This window comes from Cebidichthys violaceus, unplaced genomic scaffold (assembly GCF_023349555.1).
Source record: "Cebidichthys violaceus isolate CVI_PGR_0920_01 unplaced genomic scaffold, fCebVio1.0.p SCAF_186, whole genome shotgun sequence".
Taxonomy (NCBI): domain Eukaryota; kingdom Metazoa; phylum Chordata; class Actinopteri; order Perciformes; family Stichaeidae; genus Cebidichthys; species Cebidichthys violaceus.
This window is the reverse complement of record NW_027176357.1, coordinates 2581-26363: the sequence shown is the minus strand read 5'-3', so window position 1 is coordinate 26363 and position 23783 is coordinate 2581. Positions and strand designations below refer to the sequence as shown.

Below are 23783 nucleotides of genomic sequence, written 5' to 3'. Positions count from 1 at the left end.
TGGACTCCGACGCGTCGAAGGAGGGTTCATTGACTGAAATCGACAACACATACTCATCAGCCAGGGTAGCAGCTTCCGATGCTGTCCTCACTTCATGTTCATTTAAGTAAGTAGCAATGTGACTAGGAACACAATTTTTAAACTGCTCCTGGACAATCAAATCACACAGGGCCTCATAACAATTAATTCCCAATGAAGTACACCAACGACTGAAGTGAGTGGTTAACTCCCTGGCAACTCCGTGTCTGCCAACCAGACTTCTCCCAGGACCTGAACCTCTGGCAGTAAGCCTCAGGCATCAACTCATAAGGTCTTAACACTGCAGCCTTGACAGACAAATAAACTTTACTAGCAGCCACACTGAGTGCGTTGTGTACACTGGCTGCGCCTCACCTGTGAGAATGCAATGCAAGAGTAATGTGCGGTCAGCATCCGACCAGTCTCTACTCTCAGCTACACGCTCAAAAAGAGAGAAAAAGGTATCCGGGTTCACAAAATGGAGGAACCAACCTCAGATTCAGGTTGTCACTGACTTAACACAGTTACTGGCCGTTTACTCGCCCAGCAAGTAAACGGTGGGGGAAAGGACACAATCCTCGCTTTGGTAAACCGCAATGGGCTGCATGGAGTCAGCAGCAGGTTGAGGCGAGTGACCTATGCCATTACTATAAGGCCAGGGGACATTGGAAGGCTGAATGACCCGTCAAGTCCAGTGCCAAAAGTAGGTTCAGAAGTAGACATGTCAAACCTGTCGTACTGGCTGTTACCGCCCAAAAAAATCAGCCCTGTTATTTCTCCCTGTGTTTTTTCTCCCGGTGAGCAGGTGGAACCTGCAGTGGATTGCAGTCTGAAGCAGATAGATTTTTCAGCTTTTTTGTCTGACGGCTATGTGTCCCTGGCGAGGAGTGCTGTCAAGGTACCGGTGAAATACTGAGCGATATGGGGGCCTTTGATTCGTTCATTGTGAATTCTGTGTTGCCTTTCTCACAGTATACTGATACTGGGGATTGCGTTTAAATGGGTTGCCTGTTCCAGTGCATAAATTGGAGCTTAACTGTGGTTTGGTTCAGGGTGAGGTCCCTATGGGCGTGCGTCCTACATTGTCAATTAGAGTCCCGCACATCATTCTAGGGAATGACCTGGCTGGTAGTCGCGTGTGGGCTGGTAGTCCAACACCTCCGGTGGTAACGTTTTCTCCCTCTTGAGAAGTCACAGCACGCTACTGACTATATTGATCAGTTTGAGAACAGTCACTGACAAAACAATAAAAGACTCTTGAACGTGCAGGAGTGACAAAAAATGGATACCTTATTAGCTTCTTGGTTAAAACCTTCAAGGAGAAAGAGGACTTGAACGTTAGGGAAAAGGACCTTGAGAGAGTACACCGCATTGGGCTAATTAAGGACAATTCAAAATACCCTCGGCCTATCGTATATAGGGTACATCATTGTCAGAAGAAACTGAAGACATTGAAACTGAGTGCTGGCAGACAAGTCTTTACAACTTTGTTCGAGGAGGACAGATGTTTTTTGAGACCAAGATTTGAGTAGTGCCAGTGAAATGTTCGTGGCTGCAGGATTCAATACTTTTCAAAGAAATCTTATGTATAAATGTATTTGTCGGCTTAATGACTCTGAAAATGTCATCATCTTGGTTTTATCCAACATAAGGTTTAGTAGCACACGCTACCAGTCCCAGCTGTGGAGACATTGGAACAGCTGTCTCTTTGTAAGGCATTGCGAGGCCTATGTACTTTTATTGTTCTTGTATGCAATTTTATGCATTTGTCTTATATGGACCCTGAGTTTGATTGATTGATTGATTGATTGATTGATTGATTGATTGATTGACATCATGTAGGATCATTTGCACATCTGTAAACCAATTGAAAAATCTCAGGACAGAAATCTCTGGCAACACAATGTCCTTATGTCCACACAACTCTGTCCATAACAAAGGGAAAGCAGAGACCAATGGTGATATACAGTTCATTTTTAAAAAGGCTACAAGATCGAGCAAGTTCATCTAACTGTATCTCACCTGAGGAAGTTCTCCAGGTCAGTGCGGCTGCAGGAGGACCAGGACAGGTCACTGGGGTTTCTTCCTTTAACCCATTCACCAGACATGATATGGGAGTGACCAGTGCAGGTGGCATGGTCGTCATCATGGCTCATACCCATGCTGAAGACAAGACATGGACATACAGACACTGCGTCAAAGAGTAGTTAAGCTGGTTCTCAAAGAAGGGAGTCAAAATGCCATCTTTTCAGTCAATGTCTTTGTCGATATATTTTGGCCTATTTTGTGCATGCCTGTGTTTGTGAGTACATGAGTACTCACAACTTAGCTGTGTGTCCACAGCTAAATTCTTATTTTGCTGGAGCAAACTGCATCATATTCATTCAGGGTGCACACTGAAGAACCTCGTGGTTGTAGTGACTCACACTTTCTCAAAACACCTGTCATTATCTGTTTTATACTGCCGTTTACTGCCTGGTGACTCCTCACTCACCACTCTTAACCATCCCCCGGCCACAGGGACTCCCTGGGGTCCCCGTGGCTCTCGTCCAATGATGCACCAGGCATCTCACACTGAGGTGAGATTTTAACACCGTTGGTGCGGTTCCACATTTTAGGTTTTTAATTTTACATGTAGGCTTCTGTCTTTGTTCCACCCACATGGTAAAGTCCCAACAGCAGCTTAATGCTTTAATAGCTTCTTGACAATAATTCCTTGTGGTATGTCTGTGAATGTGCCAGTGTCTGTGCTTATGTAACACTAATTCCATAACTTGCATGTACATGGGCATAATCTCTCTAAACTTAAGTGGGAAAGTAATGCTTGATAAGAGTATAGCTTTTGTTGTCAGAGTGACCTGACACAACCTCCACACACACACACGCACGCACGCACGCACGCACACACACACACACACACACACACACACACACACACACACACACACACACACACACACACACACACACACACACACACACACACACACACACACACACGACTGCGGTAGTCTATTCGAATAGACTATTTGAATAGAATTCTGAAATAAAAACATTAATATTTGATTATTGAATGGTAACATAGATGGTCCATAGTTTATCCTCTTCTGTTATATATATATATATATACAAATATATGTTATATTATTCAACACACCTTTTATTTAGAGCACATGTGTCAAACACAAGGCCTGTGGGTCGAAATCTGGCCCACCACGTCATGGGCATATGATTGTCTTAAAATCAAAGTTTATATTGCTTTACAGTGTACAGTTACCATAAACTACATCTCCCACAATGCATGTCGAAATCGAAATGACGGCATCCTGCCTCTAGATAGGTTTTCCATATCTGCGTTTAACTAAAGCAGCTTTCCAACAAGTGATTGAGTTGAAAAAGATCAACAAATAATCCCAAAATGTCCAAGAAGAGAAAAATGGATGCAGAGGGAAGGCAGTTTAATGAAAGATTTTTTTTGTTTTTAGTTAGTTATATTTTAGTTATTGTGGATTTTTACTTTTTAATTAGTTAATATTATTTACTATTTATTACTTATTTACAATACTTGTTTTGATGCATTGTTTTTTACTATGTTTCTTGTTTGCACTATCCACTATGCTGCTGTTATCCTGTGAATTTCCCCACTTATAAATTAATAAGAATTATCTTAAAGCGAATGCATGTTTGTGCTTCAAGGAGAAAAAACGTTAGGTTTTCTGTGTTACGAGGCAGTGTCGGTGATGAAGGAATACATTTTTCGTCGGCCTTTTGACACCAAACATGGAGCCAAGTATGCTAAATTTAGCCTCCAAGAAAAATATAAAATTGTCCAATAATTTAAAGGCAGACTGCAATTACAGCAGAATATATTTACAAAAGCTACAGACAAAAAATGCTGTGAAAGCTAGCTTTAGCTGAAGAAATCGCCCGAGCTTCAAAGCGTTTTTCAGAGGGTGCATTTTTGAAACAGTGAATACTAAAGGTATGTGAGCAGGTGTGCCCAGATACATATATTTTTACATTTATAGAAATGCATGTACAATCTTTTTTATACTTGAATAAACAATAATCAAATGCAGAGACAGTTATTTAACAATATGTTAGGGAGTAGTTACATTTACAGTCTTACAGTTACAACCGGCCCTTTGAGGGCAACCATAATGCTGATGTAGCCCAGAGTGAAAATGAGTTTGACACCCCTGATTTAGAGGATGGTTTTATTGCTTTGCTCTGTTGAATGTTGTCCTGTCCATCCTGCACTGAGCTCACCAAGGCAAGTTCGAAAAAAACTTCTGTTGTAATGACATTGACTCAAATTAGCCGACATCAGCATAATGGAAAAGATTCGTACAGCTGCACAGGATCACAAAAAAAGTAGACAGAAGAGGCATGAAAATTATGTAGAGATGAGATGAGCAGAGGCGAATGTACACTAGGGCACCATAAGAGAAGCTTGAATATTTCATTTGAGATCATTCCCAGTTTAAAGTCTCAATGAATGTGCAGAAAGAAAAGAACAGAGTCTGGATGAAAAGAAGATTAATTGGAGTTCCTGGTAAGTTTAAAAATCAGTGTGTCTGAAGTGTCACGCCAATGGCTGGATTATGAACCAAGCCAGTGGGGTCAGTGCCTCAGACTGCCAGGTTGCAAATAAACCTCAAGCCTAAGAAGGTGGCTTGCGGCTCCAGCCGTGCCTGAACCTCACTAATGCCTATACCTCGCCGTTTCCCGGGACTGTGGACTACGTGCTCGCTCTGCCCTCTCTCCCCACGGGGAGGGAAGGGGGCTCCCTGCTACAGGCACAACTGTCAACCGACAGCGCACAAAGTTATTCATAGATCTAGCCTCTTCATTTTGCTGTCGAAGTGCAGCAAGACCTCCAAAAGACACTAAAGACAATAAACTGATGCACAAACTGGTTAAATCCATCAAAACAGACAGTCCCCACTTCTCTCCTGCAGCAGAGTTAGAAGCCACAATGTTGTGCCTTGTCATTGACATATGCAGCCACTTTAGTCTCCATCACATTAATAAAGTTTAGCTGTGAGGTTGTCAGCTGTGTGTCTGCCAGGGTTTCCACCGTATTGCAGCCCAACGTTACATTAGCCAGTGTCCGGTCGAGCGAGAGATTGTGTGACGATGAGTATGACGTCAGCAGTAAAGTTACAGCTGTGAACGTAGCAGTTCAGTGTGTGTACAACCTACTTGTGTCCCAACTCGTGAGCAATGGTGAAAGCCAAGTTGAGTCCATTGTCTTCTGCTAACACACACTTCCTCTTGGCACTGCAGACACCCCCTAGATAAGCAATACCTGTAACACAGTAACATGACAGTGAGCTTGATGAATAACAGATACAAAAATATAAAACATTCATTGAAGTAAGGAACATTTATTTGGACAAATTCAACTCTGTGATCTCGGATTTCAAAGAGTTTAATAGGCTCTCAAAATAAAAATACTCCTCAGAGAAGGAGACAAGGCAGATCTTGCTGCCCAATATAACAAACACAGACACACACGCATACAGATGTTATAGTAATACATGCATATATATACACATATATTATTATTATATAACTATTGTAATGTGTTAATATTCATATTAATATTATTGTGCACTTTTGTATTTTGATGCTTCGGCCCCGCTGTTTTTTTCAAATGTTCACACCAATAAAGCCACATTGAGTTGAACAAAGCTGTGTTGTAATGTTTGACACATTTCTAGGTTGGAGGATACCCTTTTTGACAACACAATATACCACATATGACAAGCAGGTCGAATACCGGGGAGTAAGACTCTACTGTGGCTCTGTGAGGCTGCAAAGCTCATGGAAAGAAAACCAAATTATGTAGAAAATTGTATTGCTGTATGATTAGAAATAATTAGGTCTTATCATTACTATTCTATATGAATGTCAATGTATTACAGTATAGCAAAAATTTAAAAATTGTCGTAGATTTGAAGTGTTTGCTTCAGATGGCCATCTTTTAAGCCAGATTTATGATTGACGCACATGGTTCTGCCATAGATATGTATAAAAGCGCCACTGCAGAGCTTCATAGATGTATTGTACATGATCAGGCCTCATCAGGAATCACGTATGTTCCCCACAGCATCAGTTTTACTTCACTTCATAAAAAGAGTGACAATGGGCTATGTCTTAACCCCTGTCACTGTAAACCTGGTTTAGCACCTCCATCCCTCAGACAAATAAAGACAAATGCAAAGACTACTAATGCCGACTGATGAAAGTCTCAAGGTTTGTAGCTATGAGGATTTAGACTCTTAACCTCAGAATAATATCACATATTTTTATTTGTGTAATATTGTGATTATCTCTTTAGATTTGATTCAGCTTAAGTATTTCTTATATAGTGTCGATCGATTCCAAAATAAAAATGTGTTTGACACACATCAGAGGTACAGGATCTGGGCGGGACAAAACAGACTGTTAGAAAAATTTGTGGAAAAATAAGCAGGATAAACACAGACCACCCAAGAGTAAAAGTTTCTTATTTGACGATAGGTCAATGGATTTGAACTTCAAAACCACTGAAGCTTTGAAGGCATTGACAGTGATCACTCAAGTCAAGTACTGCTGGCAAAGACACTTTTTGAAAATAAGTTGAGTGCTTGAGTTTACATGAGTTCAAAAATGTTTTAAAAAAGTGAAAGTGACAGATCTCTGAGAGTCAGTACACACACACAGTGGCTTTCTGTCTGTCTTTGGAGACAGGCCAAAGAAACCCATTTGAATCCAGACAGGCATCAATGAAATCATTGAGGAGTATAAGACAACCAAGGCCTGATGAGATTTCTGAAAGAAAGAGAACAGTTTGGGCCTTATCAGCCAACACACTGGTTTACAACAGCTTGAGAAGCTCAAGTATGGGCTGTTCAACAATTAAGTGGAGCACTATATTCAAAAAGTTAAGATGATATAAATTGAGGTTCAATGGGAGATTTCCTATTATGTCACAAAACGTTATCAAGCTCAAGTGACTGTAAACTGTCTAAATATACAGCAAGAAGACAGAGTTCGCTGAAACTGTTTGTTGTGGTGTGGCTTTACTGTGTTTCAGTTCAGTAATGAAATGATGGTACAGGAAGAAATAGTTCCTTATAAAAATGGCAAAAAAAACAACATCTTGCCACAGCAAGGTGATCGTTGACTGCAACGGGAGGGGGTCGAGGGGAAGATGGAAGAACGTATACATGCCATTATAGGTGTTGCATTGTCAGGCATTGACTTACATAAACCTGCATGTGAATTTGCATGTGAAGAACCATCCATCGGCCTCTGCCAATATCAGGAAGCTGTCTAAAGAAATGCTCTCTTCCAGGGGAGGCATAAAAACTAAATATGTCAGCTTGGTTACATTTCTTACTGACCATATTAAATACAGACACAAATGATACTTCAATTAGCCAGTTTAGTCTTTTTGCAGTGTTGGGATCTGACCATGTGCCTCGCAATGTGCTTTGAAACAAAGGGATCTGGGCCTGCCGATTCTGCAGGCAAGGCCCATCCAGATTTGGGTAGATGGCACCAAACCCCCTTCAGAAAGGATGTCACACTCACCTGTGAAATTGTCACCCAAACGCACCACTGCTCTCATTTGACGAGACCAGGGATGCTGAGGCGGGACTTCCGGTTTCACGGCCAGAAGAGACTCGCTTATAAAATTACTGAGCGCGCTTGAACGCATGGCTTATCCCGCGACCTCGGTCGGAAAGAAAGCACTCACTCAACGTTGCTGTGTTTAAACAGATAATCCTAGGTTTAACAGTTTACATTCCCTGGATGAATCTACTGGACTGTTTGTTTGTTTTGTTTTGTTCGCATCCTGGATGAGGAAGCGAACAATTTTCCTGCAGAAGTGAAGAAACGGACTTCATCAGAGAAAGAGGACGACTTCTATTTTTCCTCAAGTAGATTCATGCCAGTTCATGCCGAGAATTTATTGCTCAACGCACGGAGCCACGCCGTCGGAGGACCGACCAATCACACCACAAAATCAACTCATAGTAAGGCAAAGAGTCTGGGCAGAGTTAGGTTATTGTGTTTATTATCTTGTTTGTATTGCTTAAGTTACTGTGTCATTTTTAGAACGTGGTGTGTATGCTCAATAATCGCTGAGATTAATGATCAAGATCGTTAATGTTGTGTAGAAGTTACTGTGTATTTCATACTACTGAAATCGTGTTGAGATGATTCACCGCTAGTGAGGCCGGAAGTTGTTTCTCATCAGTTCAAAGGCCAGAACCTGTTCTGTAGATGAGAGAACAATCTTCCGTACTCCACCGCGGCGGGGAGGATCTTTTGTTTTTGGAGGATTTCTTTTGTTTCGTTTGCTGTCTCTCTTTTTACTAACCCACACATACATATAGCGTTATTACAAACTTCCAGGTGCAGCAGGCAGAGTTAATCAGAGTCAGGAACAGAAGGCTGGTGGGTTTACCGAGTCAGGCGAGACGGGTAGAACAGGGGCAGGCAGGGTCGGTAACAGGAGATCAGACCGTGATAGAGTGCTGGAGAGTCTGGCATCGAAAAGTGAAGACCAATCTGGCAATGTGTGTCTGAGAGGCAGGAGTCTACAGGTGCTGGTCATAAAATTAGAATATCATCAAAAAGTTGATTAATTTCACTAATTCCATTCAAAAAGTGAAACTTGTCTATTATATTCATTCATTACACACAGACTGATATATTTCAAATGTTTATTTCTTTTAATTTTGATGATTATAACTGACAACTAAGGAAAATCCCAAATTCAGTATCTCAGAAAATTAAAATATTGTGAAAAGGTTCAATATTGAAGACATCTGGTTCCACACTCTAATCAGCTAATTAACTCAAAACACCTGCAAAGGCCTTTAAATGGTCTCTCAGTCTAGTTCTGTAGGCTACACAATCATGGGGAGTACTGCTGACTTGACAGTTGTCCAAAAGACGACCATTGACACCTTGCACAAGGAGGGCAAGACACAAAAGGTCATTGCAAAAGATGCTGGCTGTTCACAGAGCTCTGTGTCCAAGCACATTAATAGAGAGGCGAAGGGAAGGAAAAGATGTGGTAGAAAAAAGTGTACAAGCAATAGGGATAACCGCACCCTGGAGAGGATTGTGAAACAAAACTGATTCAAAAATGTGGGGGAGATTCAGAAAGAGTGGACTGCAGCTGGAGTCAGTGCTTCAAGAACCACTACGCACAGACGTATGCAAGACATGGGTTTCAACTGTCGCAGTCCTTGTGTCAAGCCACTCTTGAACAACAGACAGTGTCAGAAGCGTCTCGCCTGGGCTAAAGACAAAAAGGACTGGACTGCTGCTGAGTGGTCCAAAGTTATGTTCTCTGATGAAAGTACATTTTGCATTTCCTTTGGAAATCAGAGTCCCAGAGTCTGGAGGAAGAGAGGAGAGACACACAATCCCCGTTGCTTGAGGTCCAGTGTAAAGTTTCCACAGTCAGTGATGGTTTGGGGTGCCATGTCATCTGCTGGTGTTGGTCCACAGTGTTTTCTGAGGTCCAAGGTCAACGCAGCCGTATACCAGGACGTTTTAGAGCACTTCATGCTTCCTGCTGCTGACCAACTTTATGGAGATGCAGATTTCATTTTCCAACAGAACTTGGCACCTGCACACAGTGCCAAAGCAACCAGTACCTGTTTTAAGGACCATGGTATCCCTGTTCTTAATTGGCCAGCAAACTCGCCTGACCTTAACCCCATAGAAAATCTATGGGGTATTGTGAAGAGGATGATGCGAAATGCCAGACCCAACAATGCAGAAGAGCTGAAGGCCACTATCAGAGCAACCTGGGCTCTCATAACACCTGAGCAGTGCCACAGACTGATCGACTCCATGCCACGCTGCATTGCTGCAGTAATTCAGGCAAAAGGAGCCCCAACTAAGTATTGAGTGCTGTACATGCTCATACTTTTCATGTTCATACATCAAATCATCAAAAAAATTTTGATGATTACAACTGACAACTAAGGAAAATCCCAAATTCAGTATCTCAGAAAATTAGAATATTACTTAAGACCAATACAAAGAAAGGATTTTTAGAAATCTTGGCCAAATATAACATTTGAAATATATCAGTCTGTGTGTAATGAATGAATATAATAGACAAGTTTCACTTTTTGAATGGAATTAGTGAACTAAATGATGATATGATATTCTAATTTTATGACCAGCACCTGTATATAGTGGCTTGATTAGTGATCAGAGACAGGTGAGTGAACAGGTGTAGGGAGTTAGACTGATGAGGAGGGAGTGGCTGACAAGTAGAGTGAGGAGGGTGTGGAGCTGAACTGTGACAATGTTTTCTCTGTCCTGATATCGAAGCAGTCGGAAGAGGAGGATTAGTCTTTTCCTGGGTGGTATAAATGCGGTCAGCTTGTTGAATTTCAATCTGCTCCCTTACTAGAGAGGGGATCTAAACTTTCTTGCAGAAACTGAATGGCATTTTCACCCTCTGCAGATTCAGCGAGGCCAACAAGCATGTTACATCTCTGTGATCTGTCCTCCATCTCAGTGAGTTTCTGGCGAAGATTCAGGACATCCTCCTCGAGAATACCCACATCGCGTTTAACCGCTCTCATGTTAGCAGTTGTAGCAGCCACTCTCCCGTTTTACCAACCTCGGCTTGATAAGTGATATCCTGGCTAAGTTTGGTAACTGCCAAATTCGAGGATTCAATCATAGACTTTAGGGTCTGAATTTTAGTGGAGAGCATATCCTCAACTGCCTCTCTCACGGCCAACTTAACTTTCTTGGTGAACCAGTCCTCTTGCTTTTGTAATGCTAACAAGATGGCTGCATTCGATGGATCCTCCGGCTGTCCGTCTTGAGGGGCTTTCTTTATAGTTGCGTGATCGTCCTGAGATGCCTTATTTCTTGTTGCACTTGATCCCGACACTTCGTAGGGACACTTAGATGTAAACTGGACTAAGTTTCTGAATTGAAGGATTTTTTATTTATTTTTTAAATTGGCAAACTTTTGAGAGGGAGCTCCAAACTACACGTGCATCACATCTACGCAGCCACCGGAAGAAACAGTTTTTCATTAATTTGTCCATTTGGCTATTTTTTTGTTCATATCATTTAGCTTTTATTTGACGATGAAAAATATAATATATGTTGTAATTGTGTTTTCAAAGACTACTTTTTATTCAGTTTTAGTCTTGTTTTCGTCATGAAAATCAAATCATCAATGCATATTCTCTGTCATAGTTTCTGCTGAAAAAAGTAACAATGTTTAAATAAAATATTAGCTTTAAGAAAAAGTCTTGTGAAAAAAGTAACACATCCATTATCTTAGAAACTTACCCTGTGCAGGGTCCTGGAGGGCCTATCCCAGCTCAATTTGGGGAAATCTAGGGTCACCAATTCATTTAACCTGCATGTCTTTTGGCAGTTGATGGAAACCCTCACAGACACAGGAAGAACATGCACACTCCACAGAGAAAGGCCCCAGCTGTCTGGAATGAAGGACAGAATCCCGCCCTGGAAAAATATACCAACATTGTATTTTGAGAAAGAAATTGGCACTTTTTTGGATCTAGAGCCAAAGAATTTCTGAAGGCAGCATTAGTGGTACTGCATCTAACACTAAAGAAACAGACAGTTTCATTGGCGCTGACAGCAAACTACCTTGCTCAGCCTGCTGCCAACGCGACTCGGATCTGGAGAAGCAGCGGAAAACAGATGGATGGATGATGGAGGGTTGGTGAACTGGCCCTTTGAGGGCCATAATCTTAAATCTAACCTATACTCTAAACAAACTGATTGTGACGTGTGATGTGTGATGAGTGTAGTTTTGCAAAATGCAAGACTGCACTAGCAGTTTCACAACAAGACAGAGATGCTAAAATGACCAGAAAATGTGCTTATCCACCTAACAAGCTGACATCATTAAAAAGGCATTTCTCAATCAGAAACGGCAATTAATCATACAAGGAGAAAGCGGGGTCGAGTTCACCAAGACCACCAGTTGTCCAAAACCACTTTTGCTAATTCAGAACATTAGCATTGTGAAACCACTGCATTGGCTCTATCAAAAAACACTTTATCTTGGTAGACGGAATGATTCTAACAATGATTGAACACCACAATTGTAAAAATCCTGCCTCATATTACAAACCTCAGTACTCTTTAGACTTTCTCGATACCAAAAGCAACACACCTACACCAACATATCCCTTGTATTTTTTCAAAACGGACCAATCCAAACACAGTGGTTTTGGATTGGCTAAAAGCCCTTTTCACTGGAAACATTTTGGGCTGATAAAAACAGATGTTGGCCAGGATTTGGACATGTTATTCACTGGTTTGTTGTTTTACAATTGTGCATGCTTAGTTAGAGGCTGCAATTATGTGCTGTAATGTCCACGATCTGCGACAATTATTAGAAAACAATCTTGATGTTTCTAATCAAATAAACCGGTTCAGATTTTTTGCTGTTTTCACAGAGAGGTTATATTAAAATGGCTGTTCACATGGTTGTTCATATGTTTAGCAGACAGGTATGTATAGAGGAGTGATTGTGTCAAGGAAAACTTGCTGAGTGCCATACAAAAAGATTTGTGGTGAAAGCTCTGTCCTTTTTGAATGACTTGCATCTTACCATATACTAGCTACTAAGCCAGATTCCTTTGACAATAACCCCTCTATTTGGCTTTTACTGTTCAAAAGTCAGCTGTGTCGCTTGGACTTTTTTTTCCATGCGAGTGGCTCTATGATAAGGAACAAAACACTCAACTATAAGAAAAACAAATACATCAATATTTTATATTTCATATTTAAAGTCAAGTGTTTCTACCATTACTTTTAATCTACTGCTGCATCCCACCACCACCAATCTTTCCATGAACCAGTCTGACTGTTGCATGTCTCTATAGTGTCAAAGTGATGAATCATACATGACTAATCATTTGTTCACAAGAACAGTAAAAAATGTAATCCTAAATGGACTTGCTTTCTTGTCTTCCGACCACTCAAGGTGCTTTACACTACATGCCAACATTCACCCATCCACACACACACACATCCATACACCGATGACAGAGACGGAAATAAAGGTTCCACCTTTCCATCAGGATCTAATCTAATGCCACAGTTGCCTCACACTGTAGCCTGGCCGTGGGGAAGATTGTCGCTCACAGCAGCATGAAGTCTGCTGCTCATATGAACAACGCTGTGGTTAGTAAGTCTCCTCTTTTGAAACATGTAGTGTCTCACAGAAGACAGCTCAACATGATCCTTAACAACAGAGAGTAGACGACTTTGTGACATCTGACACTATGAAGTGTTTCAGTTGTGGTTAGAGAGGGACATCTAATCAGAGCAACTCCAGAGAAAAACTCCACTGAGCAGAACAGTTATAAAGCAGCTGCTGAGGGAAAGAAACGTGAAGCACAGAACCAGATAGGATAGTGAAGAAGGTAGTGAGGAGGTGAGAGGGGACAATCAGGACAGTCAGGAAAGACAGGAGGAGACAGGTAGGGTCCAGCAGGTAAGTCAGGTGATGGATAGAGGACAGGAGGGGACAGGTGGAGTCCAGCAGGTAAGACAGCTGAGTGATAGAAGACAGGAGGACAGGCAGGTGAGTGAAGGGGGACAGGAGGAGATGGGTTAAGTACAACAGGACAGTCAGGTGAGTACTGGAGGACTCACCTGAGTACTGGAGGACTCACCTGACAGGTATGAGACAGGAAACAGTAAAACAAAAGGAAAAGTTTAAGAGTGAAACAGTTGTAGAAGATCTGAGGAACGTTCTTAGGATCGCAACGAATGACGGCACGTATGAGCCTCTCAAGACGCACCGTCACAAGAAGAATACACAAGATTTATGAAAAGGAGAGGACTACAAAAGCGACGGCGTTACAACATTCACCAACTGTTGCTCTCACTGGAGACTACTGGACATCGCTGAGTTACAGTGCATTATATTGATTAACAGTGGAAGCTGCATTCACATGCTCTGACTCATGAAAACAGAAGACAGACATTTTGCTGAAACGTGCGCAAAACATTTTATTCATGTTGCACAGCAGTGGAACGTTTCAAATAAAGTCAGCACACTTAGCACAGATATGCAAGAAATATAACTGCTACTGTGTAAATGGAATACTGCTGTTAAAAAGGACCTTATTTGTTTAAAGTGTTTGCAAACCAAATGTTATTACACTTTTGTTCATATAGCAGTACTTTTAAAATATAAGTGCGCAATACACTACTTTTGAATTCATTATTGAATTTTGCGCATAACAATGTGATTAATCACGATTAATTGCAGAAAATCATGTGATTAATCGCGATTAAAAATTGTAATCGTTGCCCAGCACTAATATATATATATATATATATATATATATATATATATACACATACGTATATATATATATATATATACGTATATATATATATACACACATACGTATATATATATATATATATATATATATATATATACGTATATATATATATATATATATACGTATGTGTATATATATATATATATATACATACGTACGTATATATATATACGTATATATATACGTATATATATATATATATATATATACGTATATATATATACGTATATATATATATATATATACGTATATATATATACGTATATATATATATATATACGTATATATATATATATATATATATATATATATATATATATATATACGTATATATATATATATATGTATATATATATATATATATATATATACGTATATATATATATACGTATATATATATATATATATATATATATATATATATATATATATATATATATATATATATATATATATATATATATACGTATATATATACGTATATATATATATACGTATATATATATATATATATATATATATATATATATATATATATATATATATATATATATATACGTATATATATATATACGTATATATATATATATATATATATATATATATATATATACGTATATATATATATATATATATATATATATATATATATATATATATATACGTATATATATATATATATATATATATATATATACGTATATATATACGTATATATATATATATATATATATATATACGTATATATATACGTATGTGTATATATATATATATATATATATACGTATATATATATACGTATGTATATACGTATGTGTATATATATATATATATATATATATATATATATATATATATATATATATACGTATGTATATACAGTTGTGGTCAAAAGTTTACATACACTTGTAAAGAACATAATGTCATGGCTCTCTTGAGTTTCCAGTTATTTCTACACCTCTGATTTTTCTCTGATAGAGTGATTGGAACCGATACTTCTTTGTCACAAAAAACATTCATGAAGTTTGGTTCTTTCATGACTTTATTATGGGTTAACAGAAAAAGTGACAAAATCTGCTGGGTCAAAAATATACATACAGCAACATGAATTAGCAATTTTGGTGACTTAGAAAGTTGTGTCAATGAAATGAGCTTCATAGCATGGCCTCTTAACTTCTTGTGAGTGATTATGAGTGACTACAACTGGTGACTTCTCTGAGGCCATTTAAATAGGGCTCATTGGATACAAACGCCCACAAACGCTACAATGGGAAAGTCAAAGGAGCTCAGCATGGATCTGAAAAAGCGAATCATTGACTTGAACAAGTCAGGAAAGTCGCTTGGAGCCATTTCAAAGCAGCTGCAGGTCCCAAGAGCAACCGTGCAAACAATTGTTTGTAAGTATAAAGTGCATGGCACTGTTTTGTCACTGCCACGATCAGGAAGAAAACGCAAGCTATCACCTGCTGCTGAGAGAAAATTGGTCAGGAGGATGAAGAGTCAACCGAGAACCACCAAAAAGCAGATCTGCCAAGAATTAGAAGCTGCTGGAACACAGGTGTCAGTGTCCACAGTCAAGCGTGTTTTGCATCTCCATGGACTGAGAGGCTGCCGTGCAAGAAGGAAGCCCTGGCTCCAAAAGCGGCACCTTAAGGCTCGACTGAAGTTTGCTGCTGATCACATGGACAAAGATAAGACCTTCTGGAGGAAAGTTCTGTGGTCAGACGAAACAAAAATCGAGCTGTTTGGCCACAATGCCCAGCAATATGTTTGGAGGAAAAAAGGTGAGGCCTTTAACCCCAAGAACACCATGCCTACCGTCAAGCACGGTGGTGGTAGTATTATGCTGTGGGGCTGTTTTGCTGCCAATGGAACTGGTGCTTTACAGAGAGTAAATGGGATAATGAAGAAGGAGGATTACCTTCAAATTCTTCAAGATAACCTAAAATCATCAGCCCGAAGGTTGGGTCTTGGGCGCAGTTGGGTGTTCCAACAGGACAATGACCCCAAACACACATCAAAAGTGGTAATGGAATGGCTAAATCAGGCTAGAATTAGGGTTTTAGAATGGCCTTCCCAAAGTCCTGACTTAAATCCCATTGAGAACATGTGGACAATGCTGAAGAAACAAGTCCATGTCAGAAAGCCATCAAATTTAACTGAACTGCACCAATTCTGTCAAGAGGAGTGGTCAAAGATTCAACGAGAAGCTTGCCAGAAGCTTGTGGATGGCTACCAAAAGTGCCTAATTGAAGTGAAAATGGCCAAGGGACATGTAACCAAATATTAGCACTGCTGTATGTATATCTTTGACCCAGCAGATTTGATCACTTTTTCTGTTAACCCATAATAAAGTCATGAAAGAACCAAACTTCATGAATGTTTTTTGTGACAAAGAAGTATCTGTTCCAATCACTCTATCAGAGAAAAATCAGAGTTGTAGAAATAACTGGAAACTCAAGAGAGCCATGACATTATGTTCTTTACAAGTGTATGTAAACTTTTGACCACAACTGTGTATATATATATATATATATATATATATATATATATCACGTAAAGTAGCCGTCCGCTATGGCTACGCCATTCGACCAAAGGTAAAGCTTTTAATACTTTTTAATCACAAAGGTCTTGAGATTGTACAGACCAAATATGAAGATGATCAGACAAATTTCCTAGGAGGAGTTTGTTAAAGTATAGCGACTACAAATGTGCAAAAATCTATCAAAAAATGACAAAAATGAAAATGTCCGACTCCCGGTATGGTTTAGAGCAGTGATTCTTAACCTTTTTCACCTCGGGGCCCAACTTTCAAGCACAAAGTGGCACGAGGCCCATTCAAATATTAACACTGTATTGGTTTAACTAGTTGATCTCACTCTTGGTTTGATTTGTATTCAATAACTAAATCAAATTCACTTACAGTTTAACAAGCAAAAACCTTGTCAAATACAGTAAATGACATGATGCAATGTGATCATCACATTTATTTATCATGTGTATGTAAACCTGCATACAACAAGATGCCCAACAGGCTAAAAGTGCAAATGAAAATATAGCCTCATAATCTGCGAATTATATGCTTCAGCAGTCTTAATTTTTGCATGGCAGAACCAGAAGTTGTTCTTCATATCTGTGACAAATGAACAATAACAACAGTCACAACAGTCCACACACTGGGCTCTCGGCTCTGCCTCGTTACCTCCGTTCACAAAGCCGTACTTAATGAAGTCAGGATTGTAAATTTAGACTTTTCGGGGGGTTTGGCACCACTTTCGTCTTCATTTTTTTGTTTTAAATTAGTGCTGGGCAACGCTTATATTTTTTTAAACTCGATTTATCGCGTGATTTTCTGCGATTAATGGCATTGTTATGCGCAATGTTTAACAATGAATTCAAAAGTAGTGTATTGTGCGCTTTTATTTTAAAAGTACTGCTATATGAACAAAACTGCAATAACATTTGGTTTGCACACTTTAAACAAATCAGGTTCTTTTTAACAGCAGTATTGCTTTACACAGTAGCAGTTAAAATACAGTTATAATGATTCTGATCATAGATATTCAGCTGGTGTTCACAACTTTATCTTCATGTGTAATAGATGTCATTTTAAATATACACCTTGAAAACTGCAAACCTATCTACGTCATGTTTTTTATGTTTCTTAAATACTCAGTAGGATAACTAAATGATATGCTTATTATACATATTCCAAATAAAACAACTTTAAAAACGCACGCACGCACGCACGCACGCACGCACACACACACACACACACACACACACACACACACACACACACACACACACACACACACACACACACACACACACACACACACACACACACACACACACACACACACACACACACCGCTTGCTGCTCGGTTCTTGTGTTAAAAATGTCCACTTAATAATAATAAAAAAACTGTGCTAATGCGCGATAAAATAATTGTCAACGTTACTTAATTAATGCGATAATAACACGTTAACTTGCCCAGCACTATTTTGAATACTTCTCCATAACTTTCGCTACAGGCTAGCGGCTAGCTGAGTGTCTTCTACTGCTTATTGGAGCTTGTTAAACAACTGACTAACACATTACCGCCACCAAGTGGTGGGAAGCTATATTGTAACTGAGCATCTCATGGATAACAGTAATATCTCTAGTGTCTTCAATTGATAACCTATGCAGTCCCGCGGCCCTCGCGGCCCACAGGTGCAAAACTGAAAGTTTTCTGCGGCCCTCTAGGTGGCGCTTGCGGCCCAATCGTGGGCCGCGGCCCCATGGTTAAGAATCACTGGATTAGAGCATGGTCCCAAGAGACTTTTCTTTAATTCTTTATGGGATACATGTGTCTACCAAATTTCATACATGTAGCTGAAACGTAGCGATGGGGCTGCTCTTTTGAAAATTTGTAGAGGGCGCTATGGAGGCAATTCATGAAAGCGTGTGAAAGTGCTTTGAGTGGTCGGACTAGAAAAGCGCTATACAAGTACAAGTCCATTTACCATTACCATGCAGCTCTGACCTGCAATGCCCCATGCTGAAGATTTATTCCACCAACTACTGAGAGCAAAAGACTCTGAAAGAAAAGACATAAGATTAAAGACTTTTTAAACTGACAAAGGTGCCATAATGACCCCTGCTGCTATGAAAAGGGGGTAATAAGATCATTCAGCATCCTGCTGAGAGAGATGGCGACAAGGAAGACTGGTTCAAGCCGAACCTCAACAAAGAAGACGACCAGGTTCCAAAGTTACCAGAGAAAGCCGAATCCAGCCAGAGATGTAAGCGTGTGATTCAAAAAAACTATAATCAATCGTCCAACAAGATCTAGATGTCCAAAGCCAACTGCCACTGCATACAGCTCAACCTCTCATCTGCCCGTCAGAGCTATCTGTTGAAACAAAACCATTTCCAGATGTAAATGAGTTTGATGTTCCTAGGCCAAATAAATTTAAGGCTACATCCACACTAATACGTTTTTATTTAAAACCGGGGTTTCAAAACAGGAACGATTCCGCCCACATGGGCGTTTCAGCATCGTTTGCAAATTGATTTCCGTCCATACTAGCAAGCCTGAAAACGAATATCACATGACTATTCTGGGCATGCTGGTGCCGGTGTAAACAAGAAGTAGATTGTTTGCTTAGTTACTAAAAATACGACAGAGTATTATAGGACCCTGAAGTGGGCAAGAAAGATTGTAGCCGACCCCTTTGACCCTGGAAATAAACTGTTCGAGTCCCTTACCTCTGGCAGGAGGCTGCAGTCCATCAGGACCAAGACCTCACACCACAAGAACAGTTTCTTCCCTTCTGCAGTTGGGTTCATCAACAAAGCCCGGGATCCACACTGACTCTGACATCCCCAGGACAATTTCCTACCGTTGCACATCCTTTCTATGTTTCTATATTGAAATACACTTGCCAATTTTATAATATACTTGTTTTAACATTCTGTTATCTGTTTGTTTATTTACCATATTTTATAGTAAATTTTAATATTTTTAAATTATGTCTTGATTATTGCACTGTTTATTGTTATGCACCATTCACAGAGTCAAATTCCTTGTATGTGTAACGTACTTGGCAATAAACGGTTCTGATTCTGATTCTAGTCGTCTTTAATAATGAAAGGTAGTGCTTGATACTTAAGATCTTCCTCTAAGATCTTCCTTTATAAACTCAAATGGAGAAATTTCGTGGAAAGTTTCAGAAGTTTGATTTTTGAGACTTAATTACAACGCTGCATGTCTTGCTCTATCTCTCTCTCACAAACACAACTAATTTACTTCAAAATGAACACTTACAACTCACACAAGCCACTCACTAATTGCTCCAATAACAGCTGCTTCCTCTGAATGTCGGCAGTAGTAGAATTATAAAATGCAGAATTTAACTGCACAACAGCTGCTAGTATACACAACACTGTCTTAGTGCTTCATGTGGTTTCAGTGAGCTTCAAATACATATTCCAGATGAGCAATACCATTTTTGGGCCATGAACGGACTGCTAGTGATACATTTCTAATTATAAGTCCAAATTGGGGAACGTTGGAGAGAACTTGATTTTAGAGAGCGTAATTCGACATTGCATACAATTGCGATATTATAACCAGTCAGTACAGTTAAAGTCTAAGCCTGCACATCTTACTCAAACGACCATAGGGGAAAAAAAGGACAACACTATCTTCAGCCCTTATATGAAAAGGCTGTGCTCAGGGAGTCACAGAAAATTCTTAATGACCCAACACATATTCTGAACCCAGAATTCCAGCTGTTGCCATCAGGCAGACAGTTCAGAATGCCAATCTGTAGGCTAAATCAGTCCAAAAATTCATTCATTACATCCTCCATCAAATTAATAAATTGCAATAAGTAGTATTACATGGTATTACATGATATGATATTATTGGAGAATAATATATTGTGACTTGAATATTTATCATCTGTGTTGATCACACCTGGTTTTATTATTCGCTATTGAAGACATGTGTACTCAAGCACGTTTATGCATTGCATGAATGTATGTATGATCTATGTTCTATGCATGCATGTGGCAAGTGTATTGTATTATGCAGCGGCTTGGAGCCCAAGACAAATTTCCCTGCGGAACAATAAAATATATCTTATCTTATCTCGAACTCATTTACTTGTTGAGTTTCCACCAAGCTGTAACAGTGTCAGAGTCACTGCTGTTGTTCTTTAGCCAGCTATAGGTGTTTGGTCTCTTGTAAACTTTTTGTTATGTTTTGAAAAGGGGTTACAAGATAATTTGATTTAGAATTTGGGATCAACATGTTTTTTGTTTCAAGCTAAATTTGTTACTGATGGAGTCTAGAGTGTTATATCAGTAGATTTCACGTTGAAAACAAATTCCTCTTTGATATTTTTAAGTGACGGGGGTGAAATATTTATGCCAAAGCATCTAACATTACCTTTTGCTAATGAGAAAGGTGTGTTCTTCATTGCAGCCTTCCCCACATGCAACATAATTGTGGATATAGACCAAAGAGTGGTTAGAAGTTTTGGAGAATTTGAAAATTAAAGACCTCTGTTTGTGATGTTGGTGGTTTTGTAAGATATAAAAGGATGTGGTCTGCAAACTGTTTTGGTGAATTGCCGCTGCGAGATGCTCAATGTCAATAGCAAACAGTAACAGAGAGAGTGGACAACCTTGTCTATCACAACGCTGGAACATAAAACATTGGAAAGAGTAACGATTGGTGATAACACATAGAGAAGGTGAATGTGTGTTTTGATCCATTGAATCTCTCCAAAACCAAATCTCTCAAGACTTCTACGAATGTATGTCCAATCAACTTTATCAAAAGCTTCTACAGCATCCAGGGGGGCTGGAGCCGATCCTAGCTGACATTGGGCGAAGGCAGGGTTCACCTGGACAGGTCTCCAGACTGTCAATGGGCTGACACAGAGACAGACAACCATTCACGGTCACATTCACACTTACGTGTAATTTAGAGTCATCAATTAACGTAAGCAGCATGTCTTTGGACTCTGGGAGGAAGCTGGAGAACCCGTAGAGAGCATGCAAACTCCACACAAAAGGGCCCCCAGCCAGACCCTCTTGCTTTGAGGCAACAGTCTTGTGTGTTCAAAACATTTCAAATGACTTCAGAGCGATATAAAAGTCCAAATGTCAAAATGTATTGAAAAACATTCAACAAATATTCTGCTTCATTCCATATTTGTTGGTGTTTAGCCTTTCAAATATAGCATTTTGCTTTCCAGCACCTAAACATTCCTCGACTTGAAACACACAGCATCCACTATTACCAGGGAAATATAGCAGTCAAACTTCATATTTTACAGTCACTTTCACAAAATGATTTGCTCTTGCCAAATTCCCATATTGACGGACTACTTAATTAGCTTAATACAAGTCCTGTAAAGCAAGAAGTTGAATACAAAATGCATCATAAAGAAACAAAGGTTGAAATCCTCAGACATGTTAAACGTGATCTTATTAGTCAACTATTTATAACAGTCATGTCTTAAAAGCCCTGAGAGCCTGCTGCACAGTGCCTACTTACAAAAGTTGAGAGGATGACCAAAAACCGCAACAAACTTGCAGAGCCTTCGCATTCAACGCGCAAGCCTTCCTATTCTAACTCATGCAGGTCACGCCAGCTTCACTTCACTATGGCAAGCTTGTGTGAGTGAGTGAGTGAGTGAGTGAGTGAGTGAGTGAGTGAGTGAGTGAAATAGCAATACTCACCCACAGTATCACAGGGTTCATCTTTATGAACGCAGAAATCTGTCCTGAAAGAGAAACAAGAGCAAATTAGCTCAGTCTATCTTCAACATTATATGACTGCACTGATACCAACAGTGATTGTATTGATATTAGGCATGTATAATACACCCACACTAGACACGTGTCTACCTAATTTTGTCATAATTTCTTATGTCTGACAGACAGACAGACAGACAGACAGACAGACAGACAGACAGACAGACAGACAGACAGACATGGATAGGATATGTGTTGAGAAAAGACCCTGCTGATATTACAAGAACAGCCTTACATTGGACACCAGAAGGGAAAAGAAGAAGAGGCCGACCAAGGAACACATGGAGAAGAACTGTGGAGAAGGAGGTGCAGAGCCTAAACCACTCATGGGGCACCATCCAGCGACTCGCCCAGGACAGATGGGAGTGGAAGACTTTTGTTGCTGCCCTATATGCCAGGAGGCATAAAGGGCAATGATGATGATCCTGTCCTCACAGAGGACACCTTATGATAGAGGTCGTGGGGGAAGTGAGCAGTCAATCGTTTCCTTTTCATAGAGGCCTTGAACGATCTTCATACTGAAGTGGGTGCGTGAGGGGATTTCGTAGCGTGGCTCAAGCACTTTAACCAGATTTTGAAATCCTTTGTTTTCCACAACGGAGTGTCCCCCGTCGCTGACAGACCGGGATGGTGGCGCTTCATATGTGAGGACATAACCAATGGATTGCCGTTGTCGTATGTCTTTCTCTTTAAACAATGCCTACATACCGTAACGGTTTTGTCCACCACCCTTATACCGTCATTAAAAGTTACAGGGAAGCCAAAATGCTCCCAAACTTGCGACTTAAATGACACCGGGGCTTCTCAAGTTCCTCCACTCGCCATAACTTTCACCATTAAATGCTTTTCACCTGCTCCGTTCATGAGAACACTACTGCTTTATGTTCACTGACACTCATGCACTGCGTTGATATTTAGAGACTTCCTACTTGAAAAGGAACAGCAGCAATACAACTTACGCACTACGATGATTAAACTGTAAAAAAAATAAAATTACTATATATATTAATATTAATATATGTAGTAATAGTAATATTAATCTGCGGTTCACAAGTGTG

At 39.7% G+C, this 23783-nt stretch overlaps 1 protein-coding gene across 1 annotated transcript in view; it reads right to left on the bottom strand.

The window, feature by feature from the left end:
• adamts17 (ADAM metallopeptidase with thrombospondin type 1 motif, 17) overlaps positions 1–22694 on the bottom strand; it is a gene marked incomplete at its 5' end in the record, with an annotated part of 95663 nt that extends 72969 nt beyond the window's left edge. The window contains 3 exons of the mRNA XM_068712954.1: positions 2041–2181; positions 5224–5329; positions 22651–22694. Of these exons, the coding sequence (XP_068569055.1) occupies positions 2041–2181; positions 5224–5329; positions 22651–22694 (291 nt within the window). The remainder of the gene's footprint in view (positions 1–2040; positions 2182–5223; positions 5330–22650) is intronic.
• Positions 22695–23783: the final 1089 nt, after the last annotated feature.